This window comes from Mobula birostris, chromosome 24 (assembly GCF_030028105.1).
Source record: "Mobula birostris isolate sMobBir1 chromosome 24, sMobBir1.hap1, whole genome shotgun sequence".
NCBI lineage: Eukaryota > Metazoa > Chordata > Chondrichthyes > Myliobatiformes > Myliobatidae > Mobula > Mobula birostris.
The window spans coordinates 14,390,209-14,417,708 of NC_092393.1; the positions used below are offsets into that span (position 1 = coordinate 14,390,209).

At 44.6% G+C, this 27,500-nt stretch overlaps 1 protein-coding gene across 1 annotated transcript in view; it reads left to right on the plus strand.

Moving 5' to 3' along the window:
- The window catches only part of LOC140187440 (uncharacterized), a 217,492-nt gene that overhangs the window by 171,164 nt on the left and 18,828 nt on the right, over nucleotides 1-27,500 (plus strand). The window contains exons 13-15 of the mRNA XM_072242765.1: nucleotides 4,180-4,231; nucleotides 15,411-15,480; nucleotides 24,922-25,009. Coding sequence (XP_072098866.1) covers nucleotides 4,180-4,231; nucleotides 15,411-15,480; nucleotides 24,922-25,009 — 210 coding nt within the window. The remainder of the gene's footprint in view (nucleotides 1-4,179; nucleotides 4,232-15,410; nucleotides 15,481-24,921; nucleotides 25,010-27,500) is intronic.

A 27,500-nucleotide genomic window follows, 5' to 3' on the forward strand; every position in this document is an offset into this window, starting at 1 on the left:
TATGGCATTCCCCCTAGTCGGCCTGTCAACATACGGTGACAGGAATTCGTCCTGGACACACTTAACAAACTCTGCCCTGTCTAAACCATTGGAACTAATCAGGTGCCAATCAGTATTAGGGAAGTTAAAGTCACCCATGATAACAACCCTGTTATTTTTGCACCTTTCCAAAATCTGCCTCCCAATCTGCTCCTCTGTATCTCTGCTGCTACCAGGGGCCCTATAGAATACTCCCAATAGAGTAACCACTCCCTTCCTGTTCCTGACTTCCACCCATACTGACTCAAAAGAGGATCCTGCTACATTACCCACCCTTTCTGTAGCAGTAATAGTATCCCTGACCAGTAATGCCACCACTCCTCCCCTCCCCCACCCCCACCCACCATCCCTTTTAAAGCACTGAAAACCATGAATATTGAGAATCCATTCCTGCCCTGGTGCCAGCCAAGTCTCTGTAATGGCCACTACATCATAATTCCATGTATGTATCCAAGCTCTCAGTTCATCACCTTTGTTCCTGATGCTTCTTGCATTGAAGTACACACACTTCAGCCCTTCTGCCTTACTACCTTTACACCCTTATTCTGCTTCTCTTTCCTCAAAGCCTCTTTATATGTTAGATCTGGCTTTACTCCATGCACTATACTTCCAGTTCTCGCATGACATTTATCCTCCTCCACCTCACTATCTGCTCTAACACTCTGGTTCTCTTCCCCCTGCAAATCTAGTTTAAACCCCCCGGAGCAGCACTAGCAAACCTTCCCGCAAGGATGTTAGTCCCCCTCCAGTTCTGATGCAACCCATCCCATCGGAACAGGTCCCACCTTCCCTGGAACAAGGCCCAATTGTCCAGAAACATGAAGCCCTCCCTTCTACACCAACTCCTTAGCCACGTATTTAGCTGCATTATCTTCCTATTTCTAGCCTCACTAGCACGTGGCACGGGTAGCAATCTTGAGATTGCAACCCTGGAAGTCCTGTCCTTCAACTTTGCACCTAACTCCCTAAACTCTCTTTGTTTCCTGATTGTTGAGTCAATATTATTTTGTGGCCTTTCAATGGGACAACATTACAGAAATAATTGTGTATACAACCTTTTGGAATTGGTAACCATGTTAAAAGTCCAAATGATTTCTTCCATTTAACTGAGATCGAACATTATATGAGCTGAAATTTCAATAGACCAGCTTGTAATAGAATCAGAGAAATCAGAGGCCATTTGGCCCACAGTGTCCATGGTGACCAAGGAAAAACATTACGACTAATCCTATATTCTATCTTTGTTCCAGAGGCTTGTAGACCACAACACATTGGAAAAATATTCAAATTGTTTTTTAAATGTTTCTACCATCCTTTTAGGCAGATAGTTTTAGAGCTATATCAGCCCTTGACTGAAAAACATTCTGAATCCTCTTCTAATATCTAATTCTTCAACCAATTACCTTAGGGTTGTTGTACTCATCTTTGAACAAAATATATCTTTCCTATTCTTCTGTCTAACCTCTTTTGATTTATGTATCTCATTTAAATCCAACCCACTAACCCACCTCCCATTCCAAAGAAAACACTAACTCCAATGTAGCTGAATTTCCAACTAACTGAAATGCTCCAGCCTTATGCACAACTTCTTTTATCCCTGCATTGCCATCACATTTTTTTCCTGTTCTGAATTGTGTGCCGTACTCTAGTTGTAGCTTATCTTGCGTTCTATATGCCTATTGCAGGATCTCCCTAACTTTATATTCTAAGCCTTATCCAGCTAAGGCAGGTACTCTGTGGACTTCCTAAACCACCTTATCTCCCTGATCTTACTGCTTTTGGGGATTATGGTAAAGGATTCCGACATTCTTCTGCAGTACGCTGTGTTGTGCTTATAATCTTGCCTTGTTTACACTCCCCAAATATTTCCCTGGAATAGACTCTATTTACTACTTTCTTGTCCATCTGACTGGGCAATTATTTTTTTCCCTTCAGTCTTCAACCTTTCCCTTACTGTCTACCTCATAGCCAGTTTTGCTACTGTTTGCAATTCTTAACCGTGCTTCCTGCATTGAAAAGTGCTGTTGATATATACCTCTAAAAACAAGAGAAAAGGCACTAAGCCCTCTAATCTTGCAGTCAATAAAATGCCAATTTTTTCCATTATTGCTCTTTGCTTTCTGCCACTGTCAATGTTGAATTTAACTTTCCAATTTCTCTTTAATCCCATGGGTTTTAATTTTTCTGATCAGTCAGTTTCATGGAGCCATGCCTAAAGCAATGATACAATCCATGCAGACTATGTCAACTGTGGTATATTCATTAATTCTCATCATTACCTCCTCAAAATATTCAATTAATTTAATCAGATATGACCTTTTCATGTTGACTTTTTTTTTGATATTTGTCTTTCCAAATGATGAATTTATATTGTTCCTCAGATCTGTCTGACTAATCTATAATTAATTAATCTATCCTATCCTTTTTGAATAACAATACATTATCAGATTTTTTCGCTACAACCATGTTTTTAGCTGGAGAAGACTGATAAAAGATGGTCATGACCTTATCCATTTTCTCCCTTGCTTTTCTTTTCAGCTTAGGGAAAATTTTATCCTGACTTGGCAATTTATCTATTTTTAAAGTTGTTAAACTCCTTAATAATTCTTCACACTCCGTGTTTATCACACCTGACATTTTACACTTCTTAATTGCAAGGTTTGCATCATACCTGTCTTTTGTGAAAATGCAAACTATTCATTAAGAACCATGGTGCACCTTCCACCTTTTTGCACAGACTACCTAAGTCCCTGATTGTTTCCATTATTTCCTTTGTTATCCTCCTGCTGTTTATGTACTTACAAAGCATTATTGGGGTTTTGTTTGTTTTACCTGACTGATTTTCATATCCTCTCTTTGCCTCTTTAATTTCCACTTTAGTTCCATTCTTGTACCTTCTATACACCTCATTTTTTTTGTTACATTGAGCTACCCTATATATTCAATGACATTTGGGATGAGAAACTAGAGGTGATGGAGGTGGTCTAGGTTTGGGAATGCCACCATTTTTCTTTGAGGGAATATATTTATTCTGAAGATGTTATCTCCTTGAATAGCTTCAGCTACTCTTATATTGATTTACTTTCAATCCATTTTGTGAAATAACATGGGAGTTTAATAAAACTGGCCTTTAACTAATTGAGAAATTTTGTTCCTGGTCTTTCTGTCCCTTTTCCGTACCTACAATGGATCTGAACAATGATCATTGTCACTGAAATGTGCTCCCAAATACATCATCTGCACCCGCCCAATCTTATTCACTAAAACTGTCTAAATTTGCCCCTTTTATCGTTTACCTTGTGACAAACTGATTTAAAAGACTTGCTTGAATACATTTTGAGAATTCAGCACCCTCTACAAATTTTATTGTCTTCCTTTCCTGTTATTAGGCAGGTTGAAATTTCCCACTACTATTTTGGCACCTCAGAAACCTGCCCTGTATCTTTATTCTTCTTTCTCCCACTGATTGAGGATCTACAGAATATTTCCAGTAGTTGAATGTCCCTCTTTATGTTTCACAGTTCAACATGCACAGTCTAATTTGTTGATATCTTTTGCATATCCATCCTTCTTATGAACAGCAATTGTTTCCTTGACCGATATTGTAATCATTTCTTTCCTTTTGTTTATTTCCCTCCCTGTCTTGTCTGATAATTGTGTAACCAGAATTGAAAACAAAAAAATGTAGTAACGGGTCAGCCAGCATCAGTGGAGAGCACAACCATTACTTTTTGATTGATGACTTTTTATCAGAGCTTTAACTGTGCTCTTTTGAAAGGTCATCAGCCTGAAAGAACAGTTCTGTTTCTGTCTCCACAAATACTGCCTGACTTGCTGATTATTTCCAACATTTGTTTTTTTTTGCTTCAAATTGCTAGTATCTTCCTTTTTTGACATAAGCAAGAGTTTTGAGCTGCCATTCTCTACTCCAGAGAGCTGTAGATGTTCAATTGTTGAACCTAGTTAAGAAGGGATATCTGAACACCTCAGGAATTAAGAGATAGGCAAGAGCTGATGTCATAGTTTAGATCCACTATTGCCTCCTCCTTTTATTAATCAATGGCAGAGTTGGTACTGAATTATACAGTATTAAATTTGTTTCATCTAATGTTCTCACAATTAACTAGTGTCTTTTCCTAGGCATCTCATTCAGATCTCTCTCCTCATGCCTCATCTTAAGAGTTTGGATAAGGTAAGTACGATAACAATTTTCAATGTTGAGCTAATGAAAGTCTAAAGTCTTGTGAATTTAGATTGGAACTCTTTTCCAGTTTGCTTATTCTCTCATGAAATTATGCTGCTGTTTCCAGATGCATATGTGAAACAGAACTAAATCATACATGCTAGCACTTTGCACTTATGTAGTTTTAATTAAATGATAAATCAATCTGCTTTTCTGTCTCAATCCCTACAAACTGCGGTTTCAATCTTCACTCTGCTGAAGTTAGACCATTTGAGTTATTTGGGCAGTTGCACTAATGGCTGCAACCTCTTTTGAGGAGACTCTTTCCGCTAATGATCAAGAAATGCTGACAAGGATGGGTGTGGAGTGGAAGTTGGTTTGGGCTTGACTGCTGAGACTAATTTAAATGTACCATATAGTCATGAAGAATTGTCACTTTAGATGGAGTATGATGCTCTGGGGAAGGTTTAAACTAATTTGGGGGGGTGGGTGGGAACTGGAGTGATAGGGCTGAGTATGGGGTAGTTGGTATATAATTAGATGCAGTGTACAGTGAGACTGTGAGAAAGGGAAGGTAGGTGATAGGACAAAATTGCAGTCAGTGGGATGAGTTGATGTGTAACATGGTATAAAATACAAAGGATGATGAATACAGGACTCAAGGGGTTATATTTGAATGCACACAGTATCTGGAATGAGGGAGATGATCTTGTAGCACAGTTAGAGATTGGCAGTTATGCCGTTGTGGACAACACTGAGTTGTTACTGAAAGAAGACCATAGTTGGGAACAAAGTCTGAGGATACACATTATGCCAAAAGGACAGGTAGAGGGGATGGGGAGGCTCTGTTGGTAAAAAAATGAAATCAAACCCTTAGAAAGAGGTGACATAGGATTGGAAGGTGTTGAATCCCAGTGAGGAGAGTTAAGAAACGACGTGGGTAAAAAGCCCCTGATGGGCCTCCAAACAGTAGCCAGAATGTGGGATATAATTTACAATGGGAGATGGGAAAAAAAGATATAAAAAGGCCAGTGTTACGATAGTCATGGGAGATTTCAATATGCAGGTAGATTGGAAAAATCAGATTGGTGCTGGATCCCAAGAGAGAGAATTAGTACAACGTCTATGAGATGGTTTTTTAGAGCAGCTTATGGTTGAACCCACTAGGTGAAAGGCAATTCTGGGTAGAGTGTTAGGTAATGAACCAGTTTTGATTAAGTCAATGAATCCTTAGAAGGCAGTGATCATAATATGATAGAATTCCCCCTGCAGTTTGAGAGAAAGAAGCTAAAGTCAGTTTATCAGTATTACAATGGAGAGAAGGGAGACAGAGACATGAGAGAGAAGCTGGCCAAAGTTATGTGGAAGGGGACATTAGAAGGGATGACAGTAGAACAACAATGGCTGGAGTTTCTGGGAGCAACTTGAAGGTGTAGGCTAGATACATCTAAAAGATGAAGAAGTATTCTAAAGGGAGGATGAGGCGACCAAGGCTGACAAGGAAGTTAAAGGCAACGTAAAGGGAAATCAGAAGGCATATAATATGACAAAAATTAATTGGAAGTTAGAGGACAGGGAAGCTTTTAAAAACTAGCAGAAGGATTTTTTAGTTGCCATAAGGAGAGAAAAGATGAAATATGAAGGTAAGCTAGCCAATATTATAAAAGAGGATACCAGAAGATTTTTCAGACATATAAAGGGTGAAAGAGAGGCGAGAGTGGATATCAGATCACTGGAAAATGATAATGGAGACAAAGAAATGGTGGACAAATTTAATAAGTATTTTATGTCAGTCTTTATTGTGGAAAACAGCAGCATTATGTCAGAAATTTGAGTGTCGGGGTTGAAGTGAGTGTAGTCGCTATTTCAAAGGAAGAGGTGCTTGGGAAGCTGAAAGCTTTGAAGGTAGATAAAGCACCTGGACCTACACACCAGGGTTCAGAAAGAAATGGCTGAAGAGATTGTGGAGGCATTAGTAATCATCCTTTAAGAATCACTAGGTTCCGGAATGGTTCCAGAGGACTGGAAAACTGCAGATGTCACTCCACTCTTTGAGAACAGAGTGAGACAAAAAAAGAGAAATTACAGTCCGGGTAGCTTGACTTCAGTCGTTGTAACATGTTGGAATTCATTATTAAGGATGAGGTTTCAGCGTACTTGGGGGCACATGATAAAATAGGCATGGTTTTCTGAAGGGAAAATCTTGCCTGAAAAACCTGTTGGAAATCTTTGAGGAAGTAACAGGCAGAATAGACAAAAGAGAGTCAGTGGAAGTTAACTTGGATTTTCAGAAGGTGTTTCACATGAAGCTGCTTAACAAGAGATAGTATTACAGGAAAGATACTAACATGAATAGCAGGAGACAGAGAGTGCAAATAAAGGAGGGTTTTTCTGTTTGACTGCCAGTGACTAGTAACGTTCTGCAGCGGTCGGTGTTGGAGCCACTTCATTTCATACTATATGTCAATAATTCGGATGATGGATTTGTTGCTTTGTGGCTATGTTTTTAGACAATATGAAGATAGGTTGTGAGGCTGGTGTTGCTAAGGAAGCAGGGAGTCTGCAGAAGGACTTGAATGGATTGGGAGAATAGCCAAAGAAGTGACCGATGCTGGATAGTTCAGGGAAGTGTATGGTTCAAAGACCTCCACCTAATCAGAAATCTGTACTGGGAACAAACTGCCGCTGTAAGAATAGATGGAGAAGTGAGTCAGTTTATGAAAATCAAGGGAGGCGTTAGACAAGGGTGTGTTTTCTCCCCTGATTTGTTTAATGTGTACAGTGAAACAATATTACAAAAAATAAGAGACATCTTGGGAATCAAAGTTGGCAGTGAAAACTTCAATAATTTTAGATATGTGGATGACATTGTGTTAATTGCAAGTACAGAGGAAGAACTACAAAACTTAATTGATATAGTTGATGAAGAAAGTGCAAAAATGGGTCTATCAATTGCAAAAAGACAGAATATATGGTGATATCCAAAAAGAAGGAGAATCCTATCTGCAGGCTGAGAATAAACGGGGAAGACATAAAACAAGTAAAGAACAAGTATGTTTGTATCATAGAAAACATAGAAACATAGAAAATAGGTACAGGAGTAGGCCATTCGGCCCTTCGAGCCTGCACCGCCATTCAGTATGATCATGGCTGATCATCCAACTCAGAACCCTGTACCAGCCTTCCCTCCATACCCGCTGATCCCTTTAGCACAAGGGCCATATCTAACTCCCTCTTAAGTATAGCCAATGAATTGGCCTCAACTGTTTCCTGTGGCTGAGAATTCCACAGATTCATCACTCTCTGTGTGAAGAAGTTTTTCCTAATCTCGGTCCTAAACGGCTTCCCCTTTATCCTCAAACTGTGACCCCTCGTTCTGGACTTCCCCAACATCGGGAACAATCTTCCTGCATCTAGCCTGTCCAATCCCTTTAGGATTTTATACGTTTCAATAAGATCGCCCCTCAATCTTCTAAATTCCAACGAGTATAAGCCTAGTTGATCCAGTCTTTCATCATATGAAAGTCCTGCCATCCCAGGAATCAATCTGGTGAACCTTCTTTGTACTCCCTCTATGGCAAGGATGTCTTTCCTCAGATTAGGGGACCAAAACTGCACACAATACTCCAGGTGTGGTCTCACCAAGGCCTTGTACAACTGCAGTAGTACCTCCTTGCTCCTGTACTCGAATCCTCTTGCTATAAATGCCAGCATACCATTCGCCTTTTTCACCACCTGCTGTACCTGCGTACCTACTTTCAATGACTGGTGTATAATGACACCCAGGTCTCGTTGCACCTCCCCTTTTCCTGATTGGCCACCATTCAGATAATAATCTGTTTTCCTGTTTTTGCCACCAAAGTGGATAACCTCACATTTATCCACATTAAATTGCATCTGCCATGAATTTGCCCACTCACCTAACCTATCCAAGTCACCCTGCATCCTCTTAGCATCCTCCTCACAGCTAACACTGCCACCCAGCTTCGTGTCATCCGCAAACTTGGAGATACTTCATTTAATTCGCTCATCCAAGTCATTAATATATATTGTAAACAACTGGGGTCCCAGCACTGAGCCTTGCGCTACCCCACTAGTCACTGTCTGCCATTCTGAAAAGGTCCCGTTTATTCCCACTCTTTGCTTCCTGGCTGCCAACCAATTCTCTATCCACATCAATACCTTACCCCCAATACCGTGTACTTTAAGGTTGCACACTAATCTCCTGTGTGGGACCTTGTCAAAAACCTTTTGAAAATCCAAATATACCACATCCACTGGTTCTCCCCTATCCACTCTACTAGTTACATCCTCAAAAAATTCTATGAAATTCGTCAGACATGATATTCCTTTCACAAATCCATGCTGACTTTGTCTGATGATTTCACCGCTTTCCAAGCGTGCTGTTATCACATCTTTGATAACTGACTCTAGCAGTTTCCCCACCACCGATTTTAGGCTAACGGGTCTATAATTCCCCGGTTTCTCTCTCCCTCCTTTTTTAAAAAGTGGGGTTACATTAGCCACCCTCCAATCCTCAGGAACTAGTCCAGAATCTAAAGAGTTTTGAAAAATTATCACTAATGCATCCACTATTTCTTGGGCTACTTCCTTAAGCACTCTGGGATGCAGACCATCTGGCCCTGGGGATTTAGCTGCCTTTAATCCCTTCAATTTACCTAACACCACTTCCCTACTAACATGTATTTCCCTCAGTTCCTCCATCTCACTGGACCCTCTGTTCCCTACTATTTCCGGAAGATTATTTATGTCCTCCTTAATGAAGACAGAACCAAAGTAATTATTCAATTGGTCTGCCATGTCCTTACTCCCCATAATCAATTCACTTTTTTTCTGTCTGTAGAGGACCTACATTTGTCTTAACCAATCTTTTTCTTTTCACATATCTATAAAAGCTTTTACAGCCAGTTTTTATGTTCCCTGTCAGTTTTCTCTCATAATCTTTTTTCCCCTTCCTAATTAAGCCCTTTGTCCTCCTCTGCTGGACTCTCCCAGTCCTCAGGTGAGCCACTTTTTCTGGCTAATTTGTATGCTTCTTCTTTGGAATTGATACTATCTCTAATTTCTCTTGTCAGCCACGGGTGCACTACCTTCCTTGATTTATTTTTTTGCCAAACTGGGATGAACAATTGTTGTAGTTCATCCATGCGATCTTTAAATGCTTGCCATTGCATATCCACCGTCAACCCTTTAAGTGTCATTTGCCAGTCTATCTTAGCTAATTCACGTCTCATACCTTCAAAGTTACCCCTCTTTAAGTTCAGAACCTTTGTTTCTGAATTACCTATGTCACTCTCCATCTTAATAAAGAATTCCACCATATTATGGTCACCCTTACCCAAGGGGCCTCTCACGACAAGATCGCTAATTAACCCTTCCTCATTGCTCAATACCTAGTCTAGAATAGCCTGCTCTCTAGTTGGTTCCTCGACATGTTGGTTCAAAAAACCATCCCGCATACATTCCAAGAAATCCTCTTCCTCGGCACCCTTACCAATTTGGTTCACCCAATCTATATGTAGATTGAAGTCACCCATTATAACTGCTGTTCCTTTATTGCACACATTTCTAATTTCCTGTTTAATACCATCCCCAACCTCACTACCACTGTTAGGTGGCCTGTACACAACCTCCACCAGCGCTTTCTGCTCCTTAGTGTTACGCAGCTCTACCCATATCGATTCCACATCCTCCCGGCTAATGTCCTTCCTTTCTATTGCGTTGATCTCCTCTCTAACCAGCAATGCTACCCCACCTCCTTTTCTTTCATGTCTATCCCTCCTGAATATTGAATATCCCTGAATGTTGAGCTCCCATCCTTGGTCACTGTGGAGCTATGTCTCTGTGATTCCAATTATATCATGTTCATTAATAACAATCTGCACTTTTAATTCATCCACCTTGTTACGAATGCTCCTTGCATTGACACACAAAGCCTTTAGGCTCGCTTTTACAACTCTCTTAGCCCTTATACAATTATGTTGAAAAGTGGCCCTTTTTGATTTTTGCTCTGGATTTGTCGGCCTGCCACTTTTACTTTTCACCTTTCTATCTTTTGCTTCTACCCTCATTTTACACCCCTCTGTCTCTCTGCACTGGTTCCCATCCCCCTGTTGAGAGCTAACCTCTTCTCTCCTAGTCTCTTTAATTTGATTCCCACCCCCCCAACCATTCTAGTTTAAAGTCACCTCAGTAGCCCTCGCAAATCTCCCCGCCAGGATATTGGTCCCCCTAGGATTCAAATGTAACCCATCCTTTTTGTACAGGTCATGCCCGCGCCAAAAGGGGTCCCAATGATCCAAAAACTTGAATCCCTGCCCCCTGCTCCAATCCCTCAGCCACGCATTTATCCTCCACCTCATTGCATTCCTACTCTCACTGTCGCATGGCACAGGCAGTAATCCCGAGATTACTACCTTTGCAGTCTTTTTCTCAACTCCCTCCCTAACTCCGTATATTCTCCTTTCAGGACCTCTTCCCTTTTCCTACCTATGTCATTGGTACCTATATGTACCACGACTTCTGGCTCCTCACCCTCCCACTTCAGGATATCTTGGACACGATCAGAAATATCCTGGACCCTGGCACCAGGGAGGCAAACTACCATCCGGGTCTCTGGATTGCGTCCACAGAATCGCCTGTCTGAACCCCTTACTATCGAGTCCCCTATCGCAACTGCTCTCCTCTTCCTTTCCCTATCCTTCTGAGCTACAGGGCCGGACTCTGTGCCGGAGGCACGGCCACTGTCGCTTCCCCCAGGTAAGCTGTCCCCCCCCAACAGTACTCAAACAGGAGTACCTATTGTCAAGGGACACAGTCACCGGGGTACTCTCTATTACCTGACTCTTCCCCTTCCCTCTCCTAACCGTGACCCACTTGTCTGCCTCCCGTGGCCCCGGTGTGACCACCTGCCTGTAACTCCTCTCTGTCAACTCCTCACTCTCCCTGACCAGACGAAGGTCATTGAGCTGCAGCTCCAGTTCCCTAACGCGGTCCCTTAGGAGCTGCATCTCGGCGCACCTGGCGCAGATGTGGACGGCCGGGAGGCTTGGAGACTCCAGGGCCTCTCACATCCAGCACCAAGAACAACAAACTGCTTCACACTCATACTGCCCCTCTCCTCAAATAACAACACAAAAATGAATACCAAACCTTCCTCGCCTCGCCCGTTGAGCCGAAGCCCTTAAGCCTTCACTCTGCTCCAGGCTCACTCTGCAGCCCGCAAACTCTGCTGCCCACTATATAAAGCTCTGTTCCTTTTAAATCTTCTGCGCTTCACTGCCCGACGTCACACGCCTGTGCAGTCCCGCCTCTCTGAACGCCGATGGAAAAAAAAATGAAAAATTCAAAAATGGCTTCCTCTGCACTCCCGCTCCGATTCTCAGACTCGCTTCTTCTATCGCCTGCAAACTTAGCACAAAGCTAACAATTCCATCATCTAAATCATTGACATATAATGTAAAAAGAAGCGGTCACAATACTGACCCCTGAGAAACACCACTAGTTACTGACAGCCAACCAGAAGCAATTGCAAGAAAACTTTCTTTCTACCTTCAGCAGTTGTATAATATTGAAACATGAGCTAGATATGTAACAATACCTTCCTGAATTAAACCCATCAATTTCAACAAAATTTGGATGGAGTTTGTACTTTGTATACTCATTACATCAATGCCAGGTTGTGAAAATATAGAATTGCTCACTGCTAATGAATGTAACCCACTTAATTAAAAAAAACACATTACACATATCATTTTCTCACGAATTCCAGAGTGTTTTAAAACACTTACATTAGCCTATGTTTAGGCATCAACCATTGTAAATGATGCTATGCAGTCCAGGTTAGTTAATACCTAATAAAGACCTGGAATAAATCTTGCCAATGGATTTGAGTACCAGTGAGAAGTAATTTTCCTTTATTGACATATTTACCCATGTATTTGTAACTTGTAGTTTGATAGAATATTATTGAAAGCTACAGTAGTTCAGTATGGACACTTAAGAATCATGCTGTTCCTGCACTTTGTGGTTTGTGGTCTCCTGAATTGAAGTTTCTGATGGGAGCAAAAATTCTTAGAAGCATTTAGAACCTTCAAGATTAGAGTGACACTTGCAGAAAAGGAAATCCATGTTCCACATGGAAGCAGGTAGTGTACACCATTTTTCATGGAGTTCCTCTATTTTCATGTAATTTTTGTCATCTTTGTAAAGTTACCGAGTATATAATTCAAAGTCCATCTGATAATATGATGGGTTGGTAAGAAATGCCCTTTAGTCACTGAAGTAGCTACTTGCATTCTACAATAGCCTGAGGCATATAGGGTAAGGTCTGAAGTGACCCTTGCACCTACTGGTAGTGACTTGCAGGCTAGCTAGTAAAATGTAATATCTTTCTGTAATAGGATCTCCAGTAAATTGTAGCATCTTTACATGTTGTTCCTCAGACAATTCATATAATCCACCAGGGTTCATGGACGACATCACTATAACAACTGTGTCACATGTCCAAGCAAGATGGGTATTGGAAACCCTGGGTAATGTAGCCACTTGGGCGAGGATGTCCTTCAAGGCCAAGAAGTCCAGGTGCATGGTGATCAGAAAGGGCAAAGTTACTAGCAAGTTTAGCATCAAGTTCAGGGTGAGGTCATCCCTTCCATCGACGAGAACCCGACAAAATGCTTGGGGAAGTGGTTTAATGTGTCACTGACAGGTGGGGCCAATGTCACCAATGCTGTGAAGCAGACAGATGAATGGCTGAAGAAGATCGACAAATCTGGACTTCCCGGTGAATTCAAGACATGGGTGTACCAATACGGCATTCTGCCCAGGCTTCTCTGGCTCTTCACACTTTATGAGCTCCCCATGAATGCCGCAGAGGGCATCGAGAGGAAGACCAATAAGCACCTGCGGAGATGGTTGGAGTTCCCCCAAGCTTCTCTTCAGTGGGCCTGTATATTTGATCTGGGCAACTGCAGCTTCCCCTGTTATCTGTTGTGGAGGAATTCAAGGTGGCAAAATGCAGAGCCTTATTAAGCTTGAGAGATTCCAATGACATCTTGGTAAAGCAAGCAGGCGTTACAACCAGATCTGGGCACAAGTGGGCAGCCAACGCAGCTGTGGAGGAGGCAGTGTGTTCTCTGAAGCTGCGAGATATCATTGGCAACCCCTGCGTCGGGCGGCAAGGCCTCGGCTCAGTTCACTTCCAGTGGTGGGGAAACGCAAGCATAAGGAACAGGCGAGACATGGTACAGGCAGAAGTACGGATCCGTGAGGGAGAGAAGCGGATGTCAAAGGCAGTGGAACAAGGGTCCCACGGTGCCTGGACAAAATGGGATCTGCCCAAGCGCAGGATCTCATGGGCAGAGTTGTGGAGACTGGAGCCCTTCCGTATTTCCTTCTCTTGCGATCCGTGTATGACACCCTTCCTTCACCTTTACATCTGTACACATGGGGAATGAGAGAGGACCTGAACTGTAAGCTCTGTGGTCAGAAGGGGACACTGACTCATATACTCTCCGGGTGAAAAACAGCTCTAACTCAAGGACGGTATAGGTGGCAACATGATAAGGTGCTTCTGGCTCTTGCTGACACACTAGAGCGGGAGAGATGCCAGAAGAGGATGGCTGGCACAGATCTGAGGAAGGCCATCACCTTCATCAAAGAGGGAGCTAGGCCTTTCGTAACCAAACAACCAAAGCCCAATCTGCTGCTAACGGCCAGGTCCTGGGAGATGAGGGTCAATGTGGGAAGGAGGTTGCAGTTCCCGGATGTGGTGCACACAACCCTACGCCCGGACATTGTACTGTGGTCAACTGAAGATAGGAAAACAATTCTGGTTGAGCTGACTGTGCTGTGGGAGGAGGGATGGGAAGAGGCCCACGAGAGAAAGACCTTGAAGTACCAGCCCTTAGTGCAGGAGTGTAAAGACAAGGGATGGCAGGCATGGTTGTTCCCTGTGGAGATCGGCTGCAGAGGTTTCCCAGTCAAATCAGCATGGCAGTTGTTGTCAGATCTGGGACTGGACGAAAGGAGCAAAAAACAAGCAGCTCGTAGGATGGGAGAGGAGGCAGAATGAGCCTCTTGTTGGATTTGGAGTAGGCGAGAAGAGGAAAGCTGGACGCCAGGAGCAGATGGGCAGTGATTTGGCCACCATTGCTGGCCCACCAACTGTGTCGTGGTTAAGGGCTGAAGCACTCGGTGAAGGATGGGAACCACCTGATGACATCTGCTCCTGGCTGAAGGCTACGGTTACCTTAGAAGGAATCTGGACAATGCACCCTAACAGGTGTATGTAGCAAGCAAGTCATGTCCACAGAATCGCATGTCTACTCCTTTAGCTATAGAATCACCAAACAGTACTGCAGTCCTCTTCTCCCCAGTGCCCTTCTCAGCAACAACACCACACTCAGTGCCAGAGACCCAGTCGCTATAGTTCCCCCAGGTATATCATCCCCCCCAACAGTAGCCAAAATAGCATATTATTATTGAAGGAAACAGACATAGGGGCTGCCCATTTCCTTTCTCTCTCTTGACAGTCACCCAGATAGCTGCCTCCTGCTACTTAGGAGTGACTGCCTCCCTGTAGCTCCTATCTTTTCACTTCCTCAGTTTCCCCGAGTGAGCTGAAGGTCATCAAGCTGCAGCTCTATTCGATTAACATGTTCTCTGAGGAGCTGCAACTCAGTGCACTTGGTGCAGATATGGTTATTGGGGAGGCTGGAGGTCTCCCAGAAATTCCATATCTCACACAAAGAACACAACACAGCCCCGGAGTCATTCTCACTCCTCTAACTATGCACTAACAGATGAAGAATGAAGAAGAAAAAAACTTACCAAATACTTACTGGCCCAAGCCCATTCTTGCCAAAGTCTCCTCACTCTAACACTGGTCCACTCACACAATGGCTGCTCTGCTTGTCCCTCCCTTATTCTTATTTGTCCTTGCTAATGAATCGCAATTTGATTGGGCCACCAGAAAATGCTGAAAACCTGCAAAAGCTCCTTTTTAAATCTCATTCTCCAATATGAGAGTCACCTCTTCTCTCGCTCCTGATTTGATTGAGCCACCAGAGAACATTAATAGCATTGGAATTACTATTATTGTAGCAGCTGGTTGTATGTGCTTAACAAAACAGATGAATAATTGATCATTGTTATCCTCCTGTAGGTTATCCTTAATGATTCTTATAACGAAAAGCTGAAAACTCCAGTTATTCCAAAAACTGCATTAGCCAGTGGTAAGTAACTCTATAGAAATTACTAAACATATCACACCTAACACAGCTGTGCTTATAGATTTAATATCGTTGGTCACTAAAGATAGTAGAGTCTCCTTCATCTTTCATGTTGAAATTTCATCTGGAAACACCGTTTGTAAGGGGTTTCTCCTTTTAGGTTACTGCGTATGTTAATCAAAATGGCTTCTGTGTTATGTTAATCTTTTATGTTACTGCGTATGTTAATTAAATGGCTTCTTTGTTATGTTAAATGCTGAGAACGTTCTCTAGCTAGTGTTTGTTTGGGTTATATTAATGATAATAGAGCGAATGAACCAATGGGTGCCCATTTTATTCTTTCTTGATGTGATATGCTGTCTCCTATGGTTGGGAGACGGGGTTTTTGGTGGGGAGTTGGAGGAGAGACCGGGAGGACGACGGACGTAGCCGGGAGACAAGGTGGGCGGGGGACGGGGTTTCCCCTAGATAAGTACGAGCCAATATAGCTGAGCGTTACATTTGTGGGGGTAGACGTCCGGGATTGAATTTTCGGTGAAGCTGTATAAGTCACCACGTTAAGTAGTGTGAAGATGGATTCAGATAAGATTGTAAACTGTTGTGAGTTAGAGGATGTACCAGTGAATCATGCGTGCATGTTAATTGGGGTGGATTTCCGCATTTTGGGAGATGTACTAGTGCGAGGGTTGAGTTTGATCAAAGGTATAGGGCAGGTAGAACTGATAGCTAGAAGGTGTGGGAAAGAAGTGGAATCTAGCTGAGTGTTGGTTCGTACGAGTGCTGACGTCATGACTTTGGAACTGCCGGTGACGGTCAGCGTCCAGGGGGAGGTGGGATCGTGCGGCCTCCACACCCTCCCGGAGGAAGAAAGTGAGGAGACACCAGAGGATGAGCTAGATGAGACCCCAGGGGAGGTGCCAGTAGCCAGTGGTGGGGGGTCAGAGTGGGAAGGTTTGGCCAGGCCCCGTCCCCCAGCTAGAGGTGAGACCTCCGAGTTAGCCGCCGCCATTACCTCCCTGGTGAGAAGGGTCGAGGGGCCCGCCCAAAGCTGAGAATTTTCTCAGGAGCCAGGCCCACCCCGGAAGGGGAGGATGACTATGGGGCATGGATTGAGAATACGTCCCAGTTGTTAGAGGCATGGCCAGGTTCGGATGAGGAAAAGAGACAGCGAGTGGTGGAGAGTGAGGGGAGGGGCGGCTGGTGTCATCCAGGAGCGGAAAGCTGAACAGCCCTCGGCTTCCCTGGCGGAGTATCTGGAAGCTTTGGAGTGAGCGTTTGGAATGTCAGGAGATCCCTGGGAGCTTTTAGTGGAGTTTCACCACATGGGGCAGGGTAGAGGGGGAAAGCTCTCAGACTACATTTTTCGGCTGGAGAGAAGGCTTACTGGGTTGCGGCGCCGAGGGATAGTGAAGGCGGACAAAGTGGCGAGGTTGAGGATGAGTCAGATATTTAGTGGTTCCCTGGAGGAGGACAAGGTGGCTTGGAGTCTCCGGCAGTCCTATAAAAGGAGCCCCCCCCTCCATCATTCGGGCAGCTGATTGGAGAGGTGCAGGAGGAAGAGAGCACGTTGGGCCGGAAAAGGGGCTTGGGCCACCAGGGTGGTCCTTAGCAGTTCAGGAGGTGGTGGCTGGGTTGAGAACTGAGAAACCCAAGGGGTCCCGGGGGGTAGGGACCCCCTCCCCCACTTGAGGGGCTGAACAGGGAAAGTACCCCCTTCAAGGGACAGCGCACCGGGAGCTGGGAGTGGGGGGCGTCCCAGGACGAGACGGGCGGCGGGTAGTGTGTGCTATAACTGTGGGAAAGAGGGGCATTTCCGGTGGGAATGTGAGTGGCCGGGGGTGTGCTACAGCTGTGGGGAAGCAGGTCACTTTCGGAGGGATTGTGAGAGACAAGGCGCCCCGCAGAGGGAAAGCCCCCAGCCAACTAAGAAGGGAGAGGCATCAGGAAACTTAGGAGAGGCTCAGTGAGGGAACGGACTGGAGTCTCAGGAGGAACATTTTCCCAGAAATCAGCCATAGGACCCCCAAAAGCACAAGCCCTTATTCCGGATGGACTGGTGGGACCCTGTTCCAGCGTGTCCCTACGGATAGAGGGAATCTTTGCAAGAGCCATCCTTGACCAGGATCGCAGGTTACCTTACTGTACCGGTCATTCTACAACAAATATCTGAAGCTTTGCCAGTAACCCCGTTTAATGCACTGGAGATTTGGGGTATAAGTGATGGTGATTACCCGTACGATGGGTACTTGTCAGTGAGATTGGAATTCTCGGAGGGTGATGTGGGAGTGTCGGAAGCCCTTGAGACGTTGGTGTTGGTTTGTCTGGACCCGGTGGAAACCGGTGGCACTGCCCTGCTGGTGGGGACTAACTCCTCTCTGGTGCGACGGCTCCTGGGAGCCTGTAAGGAGAAGGTGGGGGAAAACTTTCTGGAGACTCTTTCGGTACACCCAGGGTTTGGAGCGGTGTTCGAGGAAGTGGGTGACCCCCAGGGGCTGGATTCTGAGTCCAAACAAGGGACAGTGTGGTGCACTCAGGCGAGGCCTAAAGTGATACGGCCAGGGGAGGTGGCACTAGTGATGGGGACCCCCAGATTCCCCAGAGTACCGGCGGGCGAGGCCCTACTAGTAGACACCCTAGAAGACCTTGAAGGGTAGTCCCGGTTCCCGGCTGGGGTACTGGTGAGACCTGGATTGCAGGGGCCTTCGGTTGTACAGGCACGCCGGATGGGGGTGATTGTAAGGAACACAACAGAGAGGGAGATCACCTTTAAGCGCGGGATGCCCCTCGCGCACTTGTTCCCGGTGACGGTGATGTCCAGCGCCCCCGTGGGGCCCACTGGAGGAAAACTAATGGAGAACGGGGGGCGGCTGACGGAGGAGGCCTTTAATTTTAAAGACTCCCCCATACTGCTGGAGTATAAGAGCAGGCTGGTGAAGAAGATGCTGAAGCTAGGGGATGTCTTTTCTCAGGGCGAATTTGATGTGGGCTGTTCCAAGAGCACTTGTCACACTATCCGGGTGACAAATGACACCCCATTTAGAGAAAGGTCGCGGCGGTTGTCCCCAGCAGCTGTGAAAGATGTGCGGCAGTTGGAGGATGCAGGGATTATCAAGGAGTCTCGGAGCCCCTTTGCATCCCCCATAGTAGTGACTCGGAAGAAAAATGGGAAGGTATGCATGTGCGTGGACTATAGGACCCTGAACCGGTGCACTGTCTCCGACCAGTATATGGTCCCGAGGGTTGAAACTTTCCCTGGATAAATGCCAGTTCTGTAAGCTGTCTGTTGGCTATGTGGGACACATAATTTTGCAAAATGGAGTGGCTACTGATCCGGCTAAGATAGACGCAGTGACCACCTGGCTGAGACCTCAGAAGGTGAGCACTCTGCGCTCGTTTTTGGGGTTCTGTGGGTATTACTGGCGATTCATGAAAGGATACGCTAAAATGAGTCACCCATTGAACCAGCTGTTGTGTGGCTATCCACCTGTGGGGAAGAAAAGGAAGGGAGACCGAGGGCCGGAGGCAGGAGGATACTTGAACCTGGCGGAGCCTTTTGGATCGAGGTGGGATGCTCAATGTGAGGAGGTATTCCAATTTCTAAAAAGGGCGCTGACACAGGCCCCGGTGTTGGTTTTTGCCAATCCCTGGAAGCCGTATGTGCTGCACACTGATGCCAGTCACAAGGGTCTGGGGGCTGTCCTGTACCAGGAGCAGGGCAACGGATTGAGGCCAGTGGCGTTTGTCAGCCGAAGCTTGTCGCCATCTGAGAGAAACTATCCCACTCACAGGTTGGAGTTCCTGGCGCTGAAGTGGGCGGTGGTGGACAAGTTCAGCGACTATCTATACGGGGCCAAGTTTGAGGTGAGAACGGACAACAGTCCTCTCACCAATATTCTGACCTCGGCAAAACTGAACGCTACTGGGCATTGGTGGTTGGCGGCCTTGTCTGTCTATGAGTTCAGCCTGAAGTACTGGCCAGGGAGTTGGAACATCGATGCAGATGCTTTACCTCGTCGGGCGCATGAAGGGTCGGGCACGGATGAGGAGTGGGAGAGTGTCCCTGCCCCGGGAGTGAAGGCCATGTGTGAATTGGTGAGCGACACTGAAGCAGGAGCCCCGATGGGGCTGGATCGCGCAGTGGATCAACTGGGGGCTGATGATGACGCGTTACCCACTGTGTACTGTAACTTAACTGCTCTGATGAACAAGCAGTTGCCGGATTTGAGCCCCCAGGAAGTGGGGGTGGCTCAGCGAGATGACCCGAGCATTGGCACTATCTGGTACGTGGTTAGAAAGGGAGATATGGCTCAGGCGGAGAAGGCAAAGCACGCCTCAGTGCCCCTACTACTGAAGGAGTGGCCTCGGTTAAAACTGAAGAACCAAGTCTTGTACCGGGTCAGGTCGCCCCTGGACCACCCCCGGCATTGGCAACTGGTCATGCCTGAGAAGTATCGGAAGACTGTGCTCCAGGCACTACATGATGATCCCAGGCACTTGGGGGTTGAAAAGATCTATGGATTACTCAAGGACCGGTTTTACTGGCCCCGGATGAGGGGGGAGGTGGAAGAATACTGTAAACGATGCAGTCGTTGCATCAGGAGGAAGACCTTGCCTGCGCAGGCGGCTCCGTTATCCCACTTGCAGAGTGCGGGACCCATGGACCTGGTGTGTATGGATTTCCTGTCTATTGAGCCAGACACCAGCAATACCGTGAATGTCTTGGTCCTCACGGATCACTACACTAGATATGCGCAGGCGTTTCCCACTAAGGATCAGAAAGCGACTACAGTGGCAAAGGTGTTATGGGAGAAGTACTTTGTTCATTATGGCCTCCCCAGGTGGATCCATAGTGATCAGGGACGGGATTTCGAGAGCAGGCTTATCCATGAATTACTGGGTATGCTTGGGGTCGAGAAATCCAGGACCACACCCTGTCACCCGCAGGGTGATCCTCAGCCTGAGAGGTTTAACCGGACCCTGCTGGACATGCTCGGCACTCTGGAGATCGGTCAGAAGAGTAAGTGGAGTCAGCACATTGGGCATTTGGTTCACTGTTACAATTGTACTTGCAATGACGCTACGGGGTACTCGTCTTATTATCTGATGTTCGGGCGGGAAGCGAGGTTGCCTATTGATCTGTGTTTTGGGACTGAAGCGAGTGAATTACCTTCAAAGCCATATCTGACGTATGTATCTGATATGAGGAGAGAGTTGAAAAGGGCGTACGAGTTGGCTGAGGTGGCAGCCACCAAGCAGAATCAGAGGAATAAGAGGAGGTATGATCAGAAAGTGATGTTCAACCAACTATTGCTGGGAGACCGGGTCCTTATCCGGAATTTAGGGCTACCTGGTAAGCATAAGTTGGCGAATCGCTGGGCGGCCACCCCCTATGTGGTAGAGAGCCAGATGCCGAATCTCCCTGTTTACCGGGTGAGACCAGAGGATGGGAAGGGGCCTGTCAAGGTACTCCATCGGAACCACCTGTTGCCTGTGGGTCAAGGGGTGCAGGTAGACCAAGAACCCGAATGGGAGTTTAAGCCTAGTAGTAGGACTCTGCGAGGGCGCGGGGCGAGAGAAGAGCCCTCTGCGAAAGAGACGGGACTAGTCCCCACCCCGAAAAGGAATACTTCATCGGAAGACGATGATTCGGATGTGTGGCACCTGTTTCCGTTCGCTAATTCCCCGGTACCGGAAGAAGAGGCTCCTGGCCCTTCCCTCACTGAGTTAGGTGACAGGAGGGAGGGTGTTGAGGAGCAGCCTGAAATACAGCTGGCATTGGGGGAAGAAAGAGTGGAACCAGAACCCGAGGCAGAGGGCTCACAGGTACTGAGGGGTCCCAGTGAGGGAGAGGGTGAGGGTCTGACAGGTAGGCCCGGGGTGTCACCTGTGGTGTCTGAGCCGGAAGAGTCAGCAGAGGAGGTACAGAGGTCTCAGAGGAGTAGGCACCCCCCCTGAGAGGTTGACCTATACAGCACCGGGAGAACAGGGTGTGATCTCTACTGCCCTGGGAAGTTATGTCACTGCTTTATGCACCTGGGTTGGGTTTTGTGTTTTGCAAGGAGCAATGCTGAACTCTGTTAATGTCATGAGGGCATGACTTTTATTTGGTTGGGGGAGAGTGTAAGGGGTTTTTCCTTTTAGGTTACTGCGTATGTTAATCAAAATGGCTTGTTTGTTATGTTAATCTTTTATGTTACTGCGTATGTTAATTAAAATGGCTTCTTTGTTATGTTAAATGCTGAGAACGTTCTCTAGCTAGCGTTTGGGTTATATTAATGATAATAGAGCGAATGAACCAATGAGTGCCCATGTTATTCTTTCTTGATGTGATATGCTGTCTCATATGGTTGGGAAACGGGGTTTTTGGCGGGGAGTTGGAGGAGAGACCGGGAGGACGATGGTCGTAACCAGGAGACAAGGTGGGCGACAGACGGGGTTTCCCCTAGATAAATACAAGCCAATATAGCTGAGCGTTACACGTTCTTCCAGGATATTACTCCCCACTTGTTTTCCATATAGAAGCTTTATTCTGCCCAAATCTTGACCATGTTTTATTTTATTACACAAAACATTGTCTACCCTTGAAATACTTAGAGTGCTGACAGCATTGCTGTCTTTGATATTTCAATACAGGTTGTTATCATTATCTTGACTTTTTTTTTGTGTTCTTGCATCTGCCACATTTTAGCTGAAACCTATCAACTGTGAATATCACTCATAAACCTATCAGCCCATCAAGAAGCACACCACCCACTTCTTCAATTTTATTTTGTTCTAGTTTCAATGTTTTTGTTGTAATTGATGAGTTTGATTCAGGAAAGTATTGTTATGTCTCTAGCTTGTGTTTCAATATTATACAACTTCCGAAGGTAGAAACAAAGGCATTTTGTGATTGCATGTAACAAGCATTAAGGCTTTCCTGACTAAAGGGAAATTGAAATCTGGTTGTGCAGGTATTGTTTTGTGTTTGATGGATATCTCTTCTAGCACCATGCTACAAAAAGAGTTAGCAAAAGCCAGGTCACTCAAAGCCACATCATCACCTGCCTCTAAACGCCCAGCCCCTATGCTTGCATTACCACTCACCCTGCACTCACCCATCATCACGATGCACAACCTTTCCACTGACACAGTTACCTCCTATATCAGCTTTTGTGAAGATGCCTGCATCCCCACTAAAATAGTCACCAGTTTTGCAATAATAATACCTAGTTCAACGTAGAGTTTAGACAGCTGTGCCTGGAGAAAGAGGAGGCCTGTAGGTGTGGAGATAAAGGCCAGGTACAAGCTGGAGAAGGCAATCAGAGCTGACAAATACCAATATTCAGCCAAATTTGAAAACCATTTTTCTGCAAATGGCTTTTCTATAGTCTGGAAAGGCTGCTGGTCCATTACTAACTACAAAAAGAAGGCACCCCCCCCACCCCAGTGATGCCCCTTATCCCAAACTAGTTAAGCGAGTTCTGCTGCAGATTTTACTCTCATTTCAAAGACTCGCTCCAGTGCCTATTCAGCCGGACCATTACCATAATACAGAACTTCCACTCGCCCAGTACATGTATCAGGATTCTCTTTGAATTTTATTTCAGCCTTCAATACCATCATTCCTCAGCTTTTGCAGTAGAAATTTTCTAAACTTAACATACCTGGTCACAGCTGCAGGTGGAACACAAACTTTCTTTCTGACATTAGGCAGTATATGAGATTAGGCAAGAAGATCTCCACATCCTGCTTAGTCAGCATTGGTGCAATATAGGGGTATGTTGTCTTCCCTCTCCTATTTTTCCTCTACACCAATGACTGCATCTCTAGTGATCCATCAGTTAAACTGATAAAGTCTTTGGATGATACCACTGTCATAGGACTTATTTTCAGAGGGAACAAATCCAAGTACCAGCAAGAAGTAAACAAGCTTGTTCCTGGTGCAATCACAATAACTTGGAGCTGAATGCCCTCAAATTCCTGCCACTGCCTATAAGAAGTTCGTATATTCTCCCTGTGGGTTTTCTCTGGGTACTTCAGTTACCTCCCCCAGTCCAAAGATGTATCAGTTCGTAGGTTAATTGGCAATTGTAAATTGTCTCGTGATTGGGCTCAGATGCAGTCGCTGGGTGGCTGGGCTCAAAGGGCCGGAAGGGTATATTCTGCACTGTATCTCAATAAGCAAATAAATAATAAATTAAATGCAGAAATGCATATTGACTTCAAGAGATCTGTGTTTCCTTCCCACCCACTCATCATCAACAACTCTGCAGTTTGCACTGTTTCAACATTCAGGTTCCTGTGCAACATTATTTTGTCTGGCCTCATGTGGGTGAACCATATCTCCATCACTAACAAAAAAGCTCAGCAGAGCTTGTATCACTTGCGACAGTTGGTAAAATTCCGTCGTCCCTAGAACAAACTGGTGCAATTCTACACGGCCACATTAGAGAGTATCGTCACATCAGCCATTACTCTTTGGTTTGGTGCATTCTCTCACATATATGAAAACTGTCAGGACAGTAGAAAAGGTCCCCCATCACTGTATGTGTCCAGGACAATAATCTGGGCAGGAAAAGATCATTGTGGGCACTACCTACCCCGTTAACTGCCTTTTCCAATAAGTTCCCTTCTGAAAAATGCTATATTAAAGCAAAAAACTTCACACCATCTTAAAAGTTTCTTCCCCAAAGCAGTTAATCTGATCTATCATTCTAGTTAGCCTCTCCTACTTCAGTCACTGCGCTGCACTTTAAACCACTTTTATAATGCCGTTTACATTGTATATAGATGTTGGTATTTATGTATTTATGCACATTTTATTCCACATCTATACTTCGAACTCTATTTTTATATAATCTTTATTCTTCATATATATAATCTTTATATAATCTATCTTTATAATTGTTGAATTGTGTTGATCCTTGATTGAAAAGCGAACAGCCATTTGTCATATTTTGGATGATTAAATGAAACTAAATTAAGTTCAATTAAATAGCCTTTTTTGTTGGTTGCAATTTGTTCATAATTAATATATGAAGCTAATTAAAAATGATTAAAACACACTTTTTAAAATGCTTTGTAGTATTTTTTCCAATATACTGCTTTAAGGAGTGCTCTAGGGAGTAAATTTGTAATTCTTAGAGACTCCAAGACAATTCAAGGTTGTCAGCATGGTGTCTATTGGATTCACACAGATATTTTTATCATTCAGATGATCTATCATTTCAGTAATGTCTTTACAACCAGGCAGTCGACACCACCTGCTTCCTTGGGCAAATTTCTTGCCACAATTGTAAAAATAAACACATATTTATAATGTACATAGCAATTGCACATCAGCATCTTTTAATGTCAGAATACATGTATTGATCTTGTTATAATCTTGTTTTTGTATCTCTATATGCATTGTCACTTTTTTGCTTGCTAAAATTAAAACATTTTTTATATGTGTATATATAGCTTCCCTTGAAAGTATGCAGGAAATCACAAGCTCTTTGATGGATCTTGAGTCTGAAATGGAGAACCTACAAAAATCATTTGTTGGAAGGTAGGAAGTTCTTTAAGACAGCTTTGAATTCAAATGCTTTCACTTGGTCTCATGTGATTTCATGTCTTTGGTCAGTTTTATCAGTGGACCTAATGTTCCCTGCAATCTGGAGTGAACTGCTTACCCACCTGAATTGTTAGCCCCATTTCTCCTCCCTGATCTGCTGTGTTTTCTACAGTTTCTGTATATATTTCGGAATTTTGATATATACAGTTCTTTGCCTTTCATTCACTGCTACTACTTGTGCAAGTGCATGATGAAGGGAAGGTAATGTAGAAGTTTGCTGTGTGAACGAGCTATCACAGACATGTTCTGTATATCACATATGCTGTTGTTGCAGAGTTTGAATCAAAATCACTCAGAAGAGGTGCAACCCAAATGACTGTCACTGTGAAAGTAATCTTTCATTGTTGTATGCATGAGTCATGTATGCACAGGTGCAATGAAAATCTTGCAGCAGCATCACAGGCACATAATATCAAAAGAAAAGCATAAATGAATTATGCGCAATTTTTAAAGAATGAATACGATTGGAACAAAACAAAAAAAAAACAATTGAAGTGTAACTGGATGAAGCAGTCAGGGTGTTGCTATATTGAGGTAGTGGTTAAGAAGGTGCAGGTTGGTTCAAGAGCTGAATGCTTGAAGGGAAGTGGCTCTTCTTGAACTTGGTGCTATGGGGCTTCAGGTTTCTGCATCTTCTGCCTGATGGTAGCTGTTGAAAGATGGTTTGGCTCGTATGGTAGGGAGCTTCGATGAAAGGTGTTGCCTTCTTAAGGCAGTACCTGATATAAATACCACCAGTGGTAGGGTAGGTTGAGCGCATGGTGTATTGGACTGAGTCCACTTCCCTCTGCAACTTCCTGCACATCTGGATTGCCAAAACATACTATGATGCAACCAGTCAGGATGCTTTCAATAATACAAAGTAGAAGTTTGTTGGAGTGTTTGGTGACAGGCCGAATTTCTTTAACCTTTGTCACTGAGAAGTTGTTACCCAGGGGTCCCCAACCCTTTTTGCACCGCGGCCCGGTTTAATACTGATGATATTCTTGCAGACCGGCCGACTGGGGAGGGTGTTCAAATAGGGTTAAACTCACCTCAACATGTCTTTTACAGTTAGGGTTGCCAACTTTCTCACTCCCAAATAAGGGACAAAAGTAGCAGTCAAATATGGGAGACTTGAGTTTATCCTGAGAAAGACTACCATGACCATGAAGCCTTGCGCAGGCACCTGTGTCCGCATGCGTGACGTGCTGATTTTTTTCCCACAAATCGGTTTTGACTTAATCTTCCTGACTACTTTGTACATACATTATTTCTATTTTATATAGGCTGTGTATTTATCATATCATTCCTGCTTTTACTATATGTTACTGTTATTTTAGGTTTTATGATTATTTGGTATGATTTGGTAGGTTATTTTTTGGGTCTGGGAAACCTCAAAAATTTTTCCCATATAAATTAATGGTAATTGCTTCTTCGCTTTACGCCATTTCGGCACGGAAGGTTTCATAGGAATGCTCTACCTTAGCGGGGGAAATACGGGACAAGGGCGGTCCCGTATGGGACAAACCAATTTAGCCCAATATACGGGATGTCCCGGCAAATACAGGACAGTTGGCAACCCTATGTTCAAGTTCAACAATGCGTGACAGGGAATGAGGAAAGGTGCAGCTGACTCATATCATTTCCTCGCAGCCCAGTAGCACATGCTTTGTGGCCTGGTACCGGTCCGCGGCCCAGTGGTTGGGGACCGCTGTTCGATTGCTGAGGTCTGCTAATAAGCAAGTCAGGAATCCAATTGCAAACAGAGAAAGAAGTCCAGGCGACACTTAGTGATAAGTTTGGATGCGATGATTTTGTGAAAACCTGAGCTGTCTGAATAACAGCATCCTGATGTATGTGTTATGTTGTCCAGAGTGTCCAGAGCAGAGTGAAGAGCCAGAAAAATTATATTGCTGTTGGGTTTTTGTGGCAATAGGCAAATTGAAGCAGATCTTTGAGGCAGGAGTTAGCTCGCCCCAAAACTAGCCTCTTGAAACATTTCATTATGGTTGATGTAGGCGCGACTGAACTGTAGCCTTTGAGATGGGTTACCGTGCCCTTCTTGGGAACTGGTACAATAGATAATATTTTATAGCAAGTGGAGACCTCAGGCGAAAGAAACAAGAGGTTGAATATGTCTGTAAGAACTCCAGCTAGTTGCTCCATGCTGATTTTTAGTACTCAGACAAGTATGCCATCTGGACCAAGTGGTTTTCATGAATTCACCCTCTTGAATGATAGCCAGAAATAGACCTCAAAGAGATTGAGGGCCCATCAATTCTGGGGTCATCTGGTGATGTGCAGGCTCGTACAGGTGTGTCATAGATCTTTCTATCAAAGTGTGTGTAAAGTAATGAGCCTGTCTGGGAGTGATTGGTCAATGGCACTTTTGCTAACTGATCTTGCCTTGTAAGAAGTGATATTGTACAAGTCCTGCCTTAGC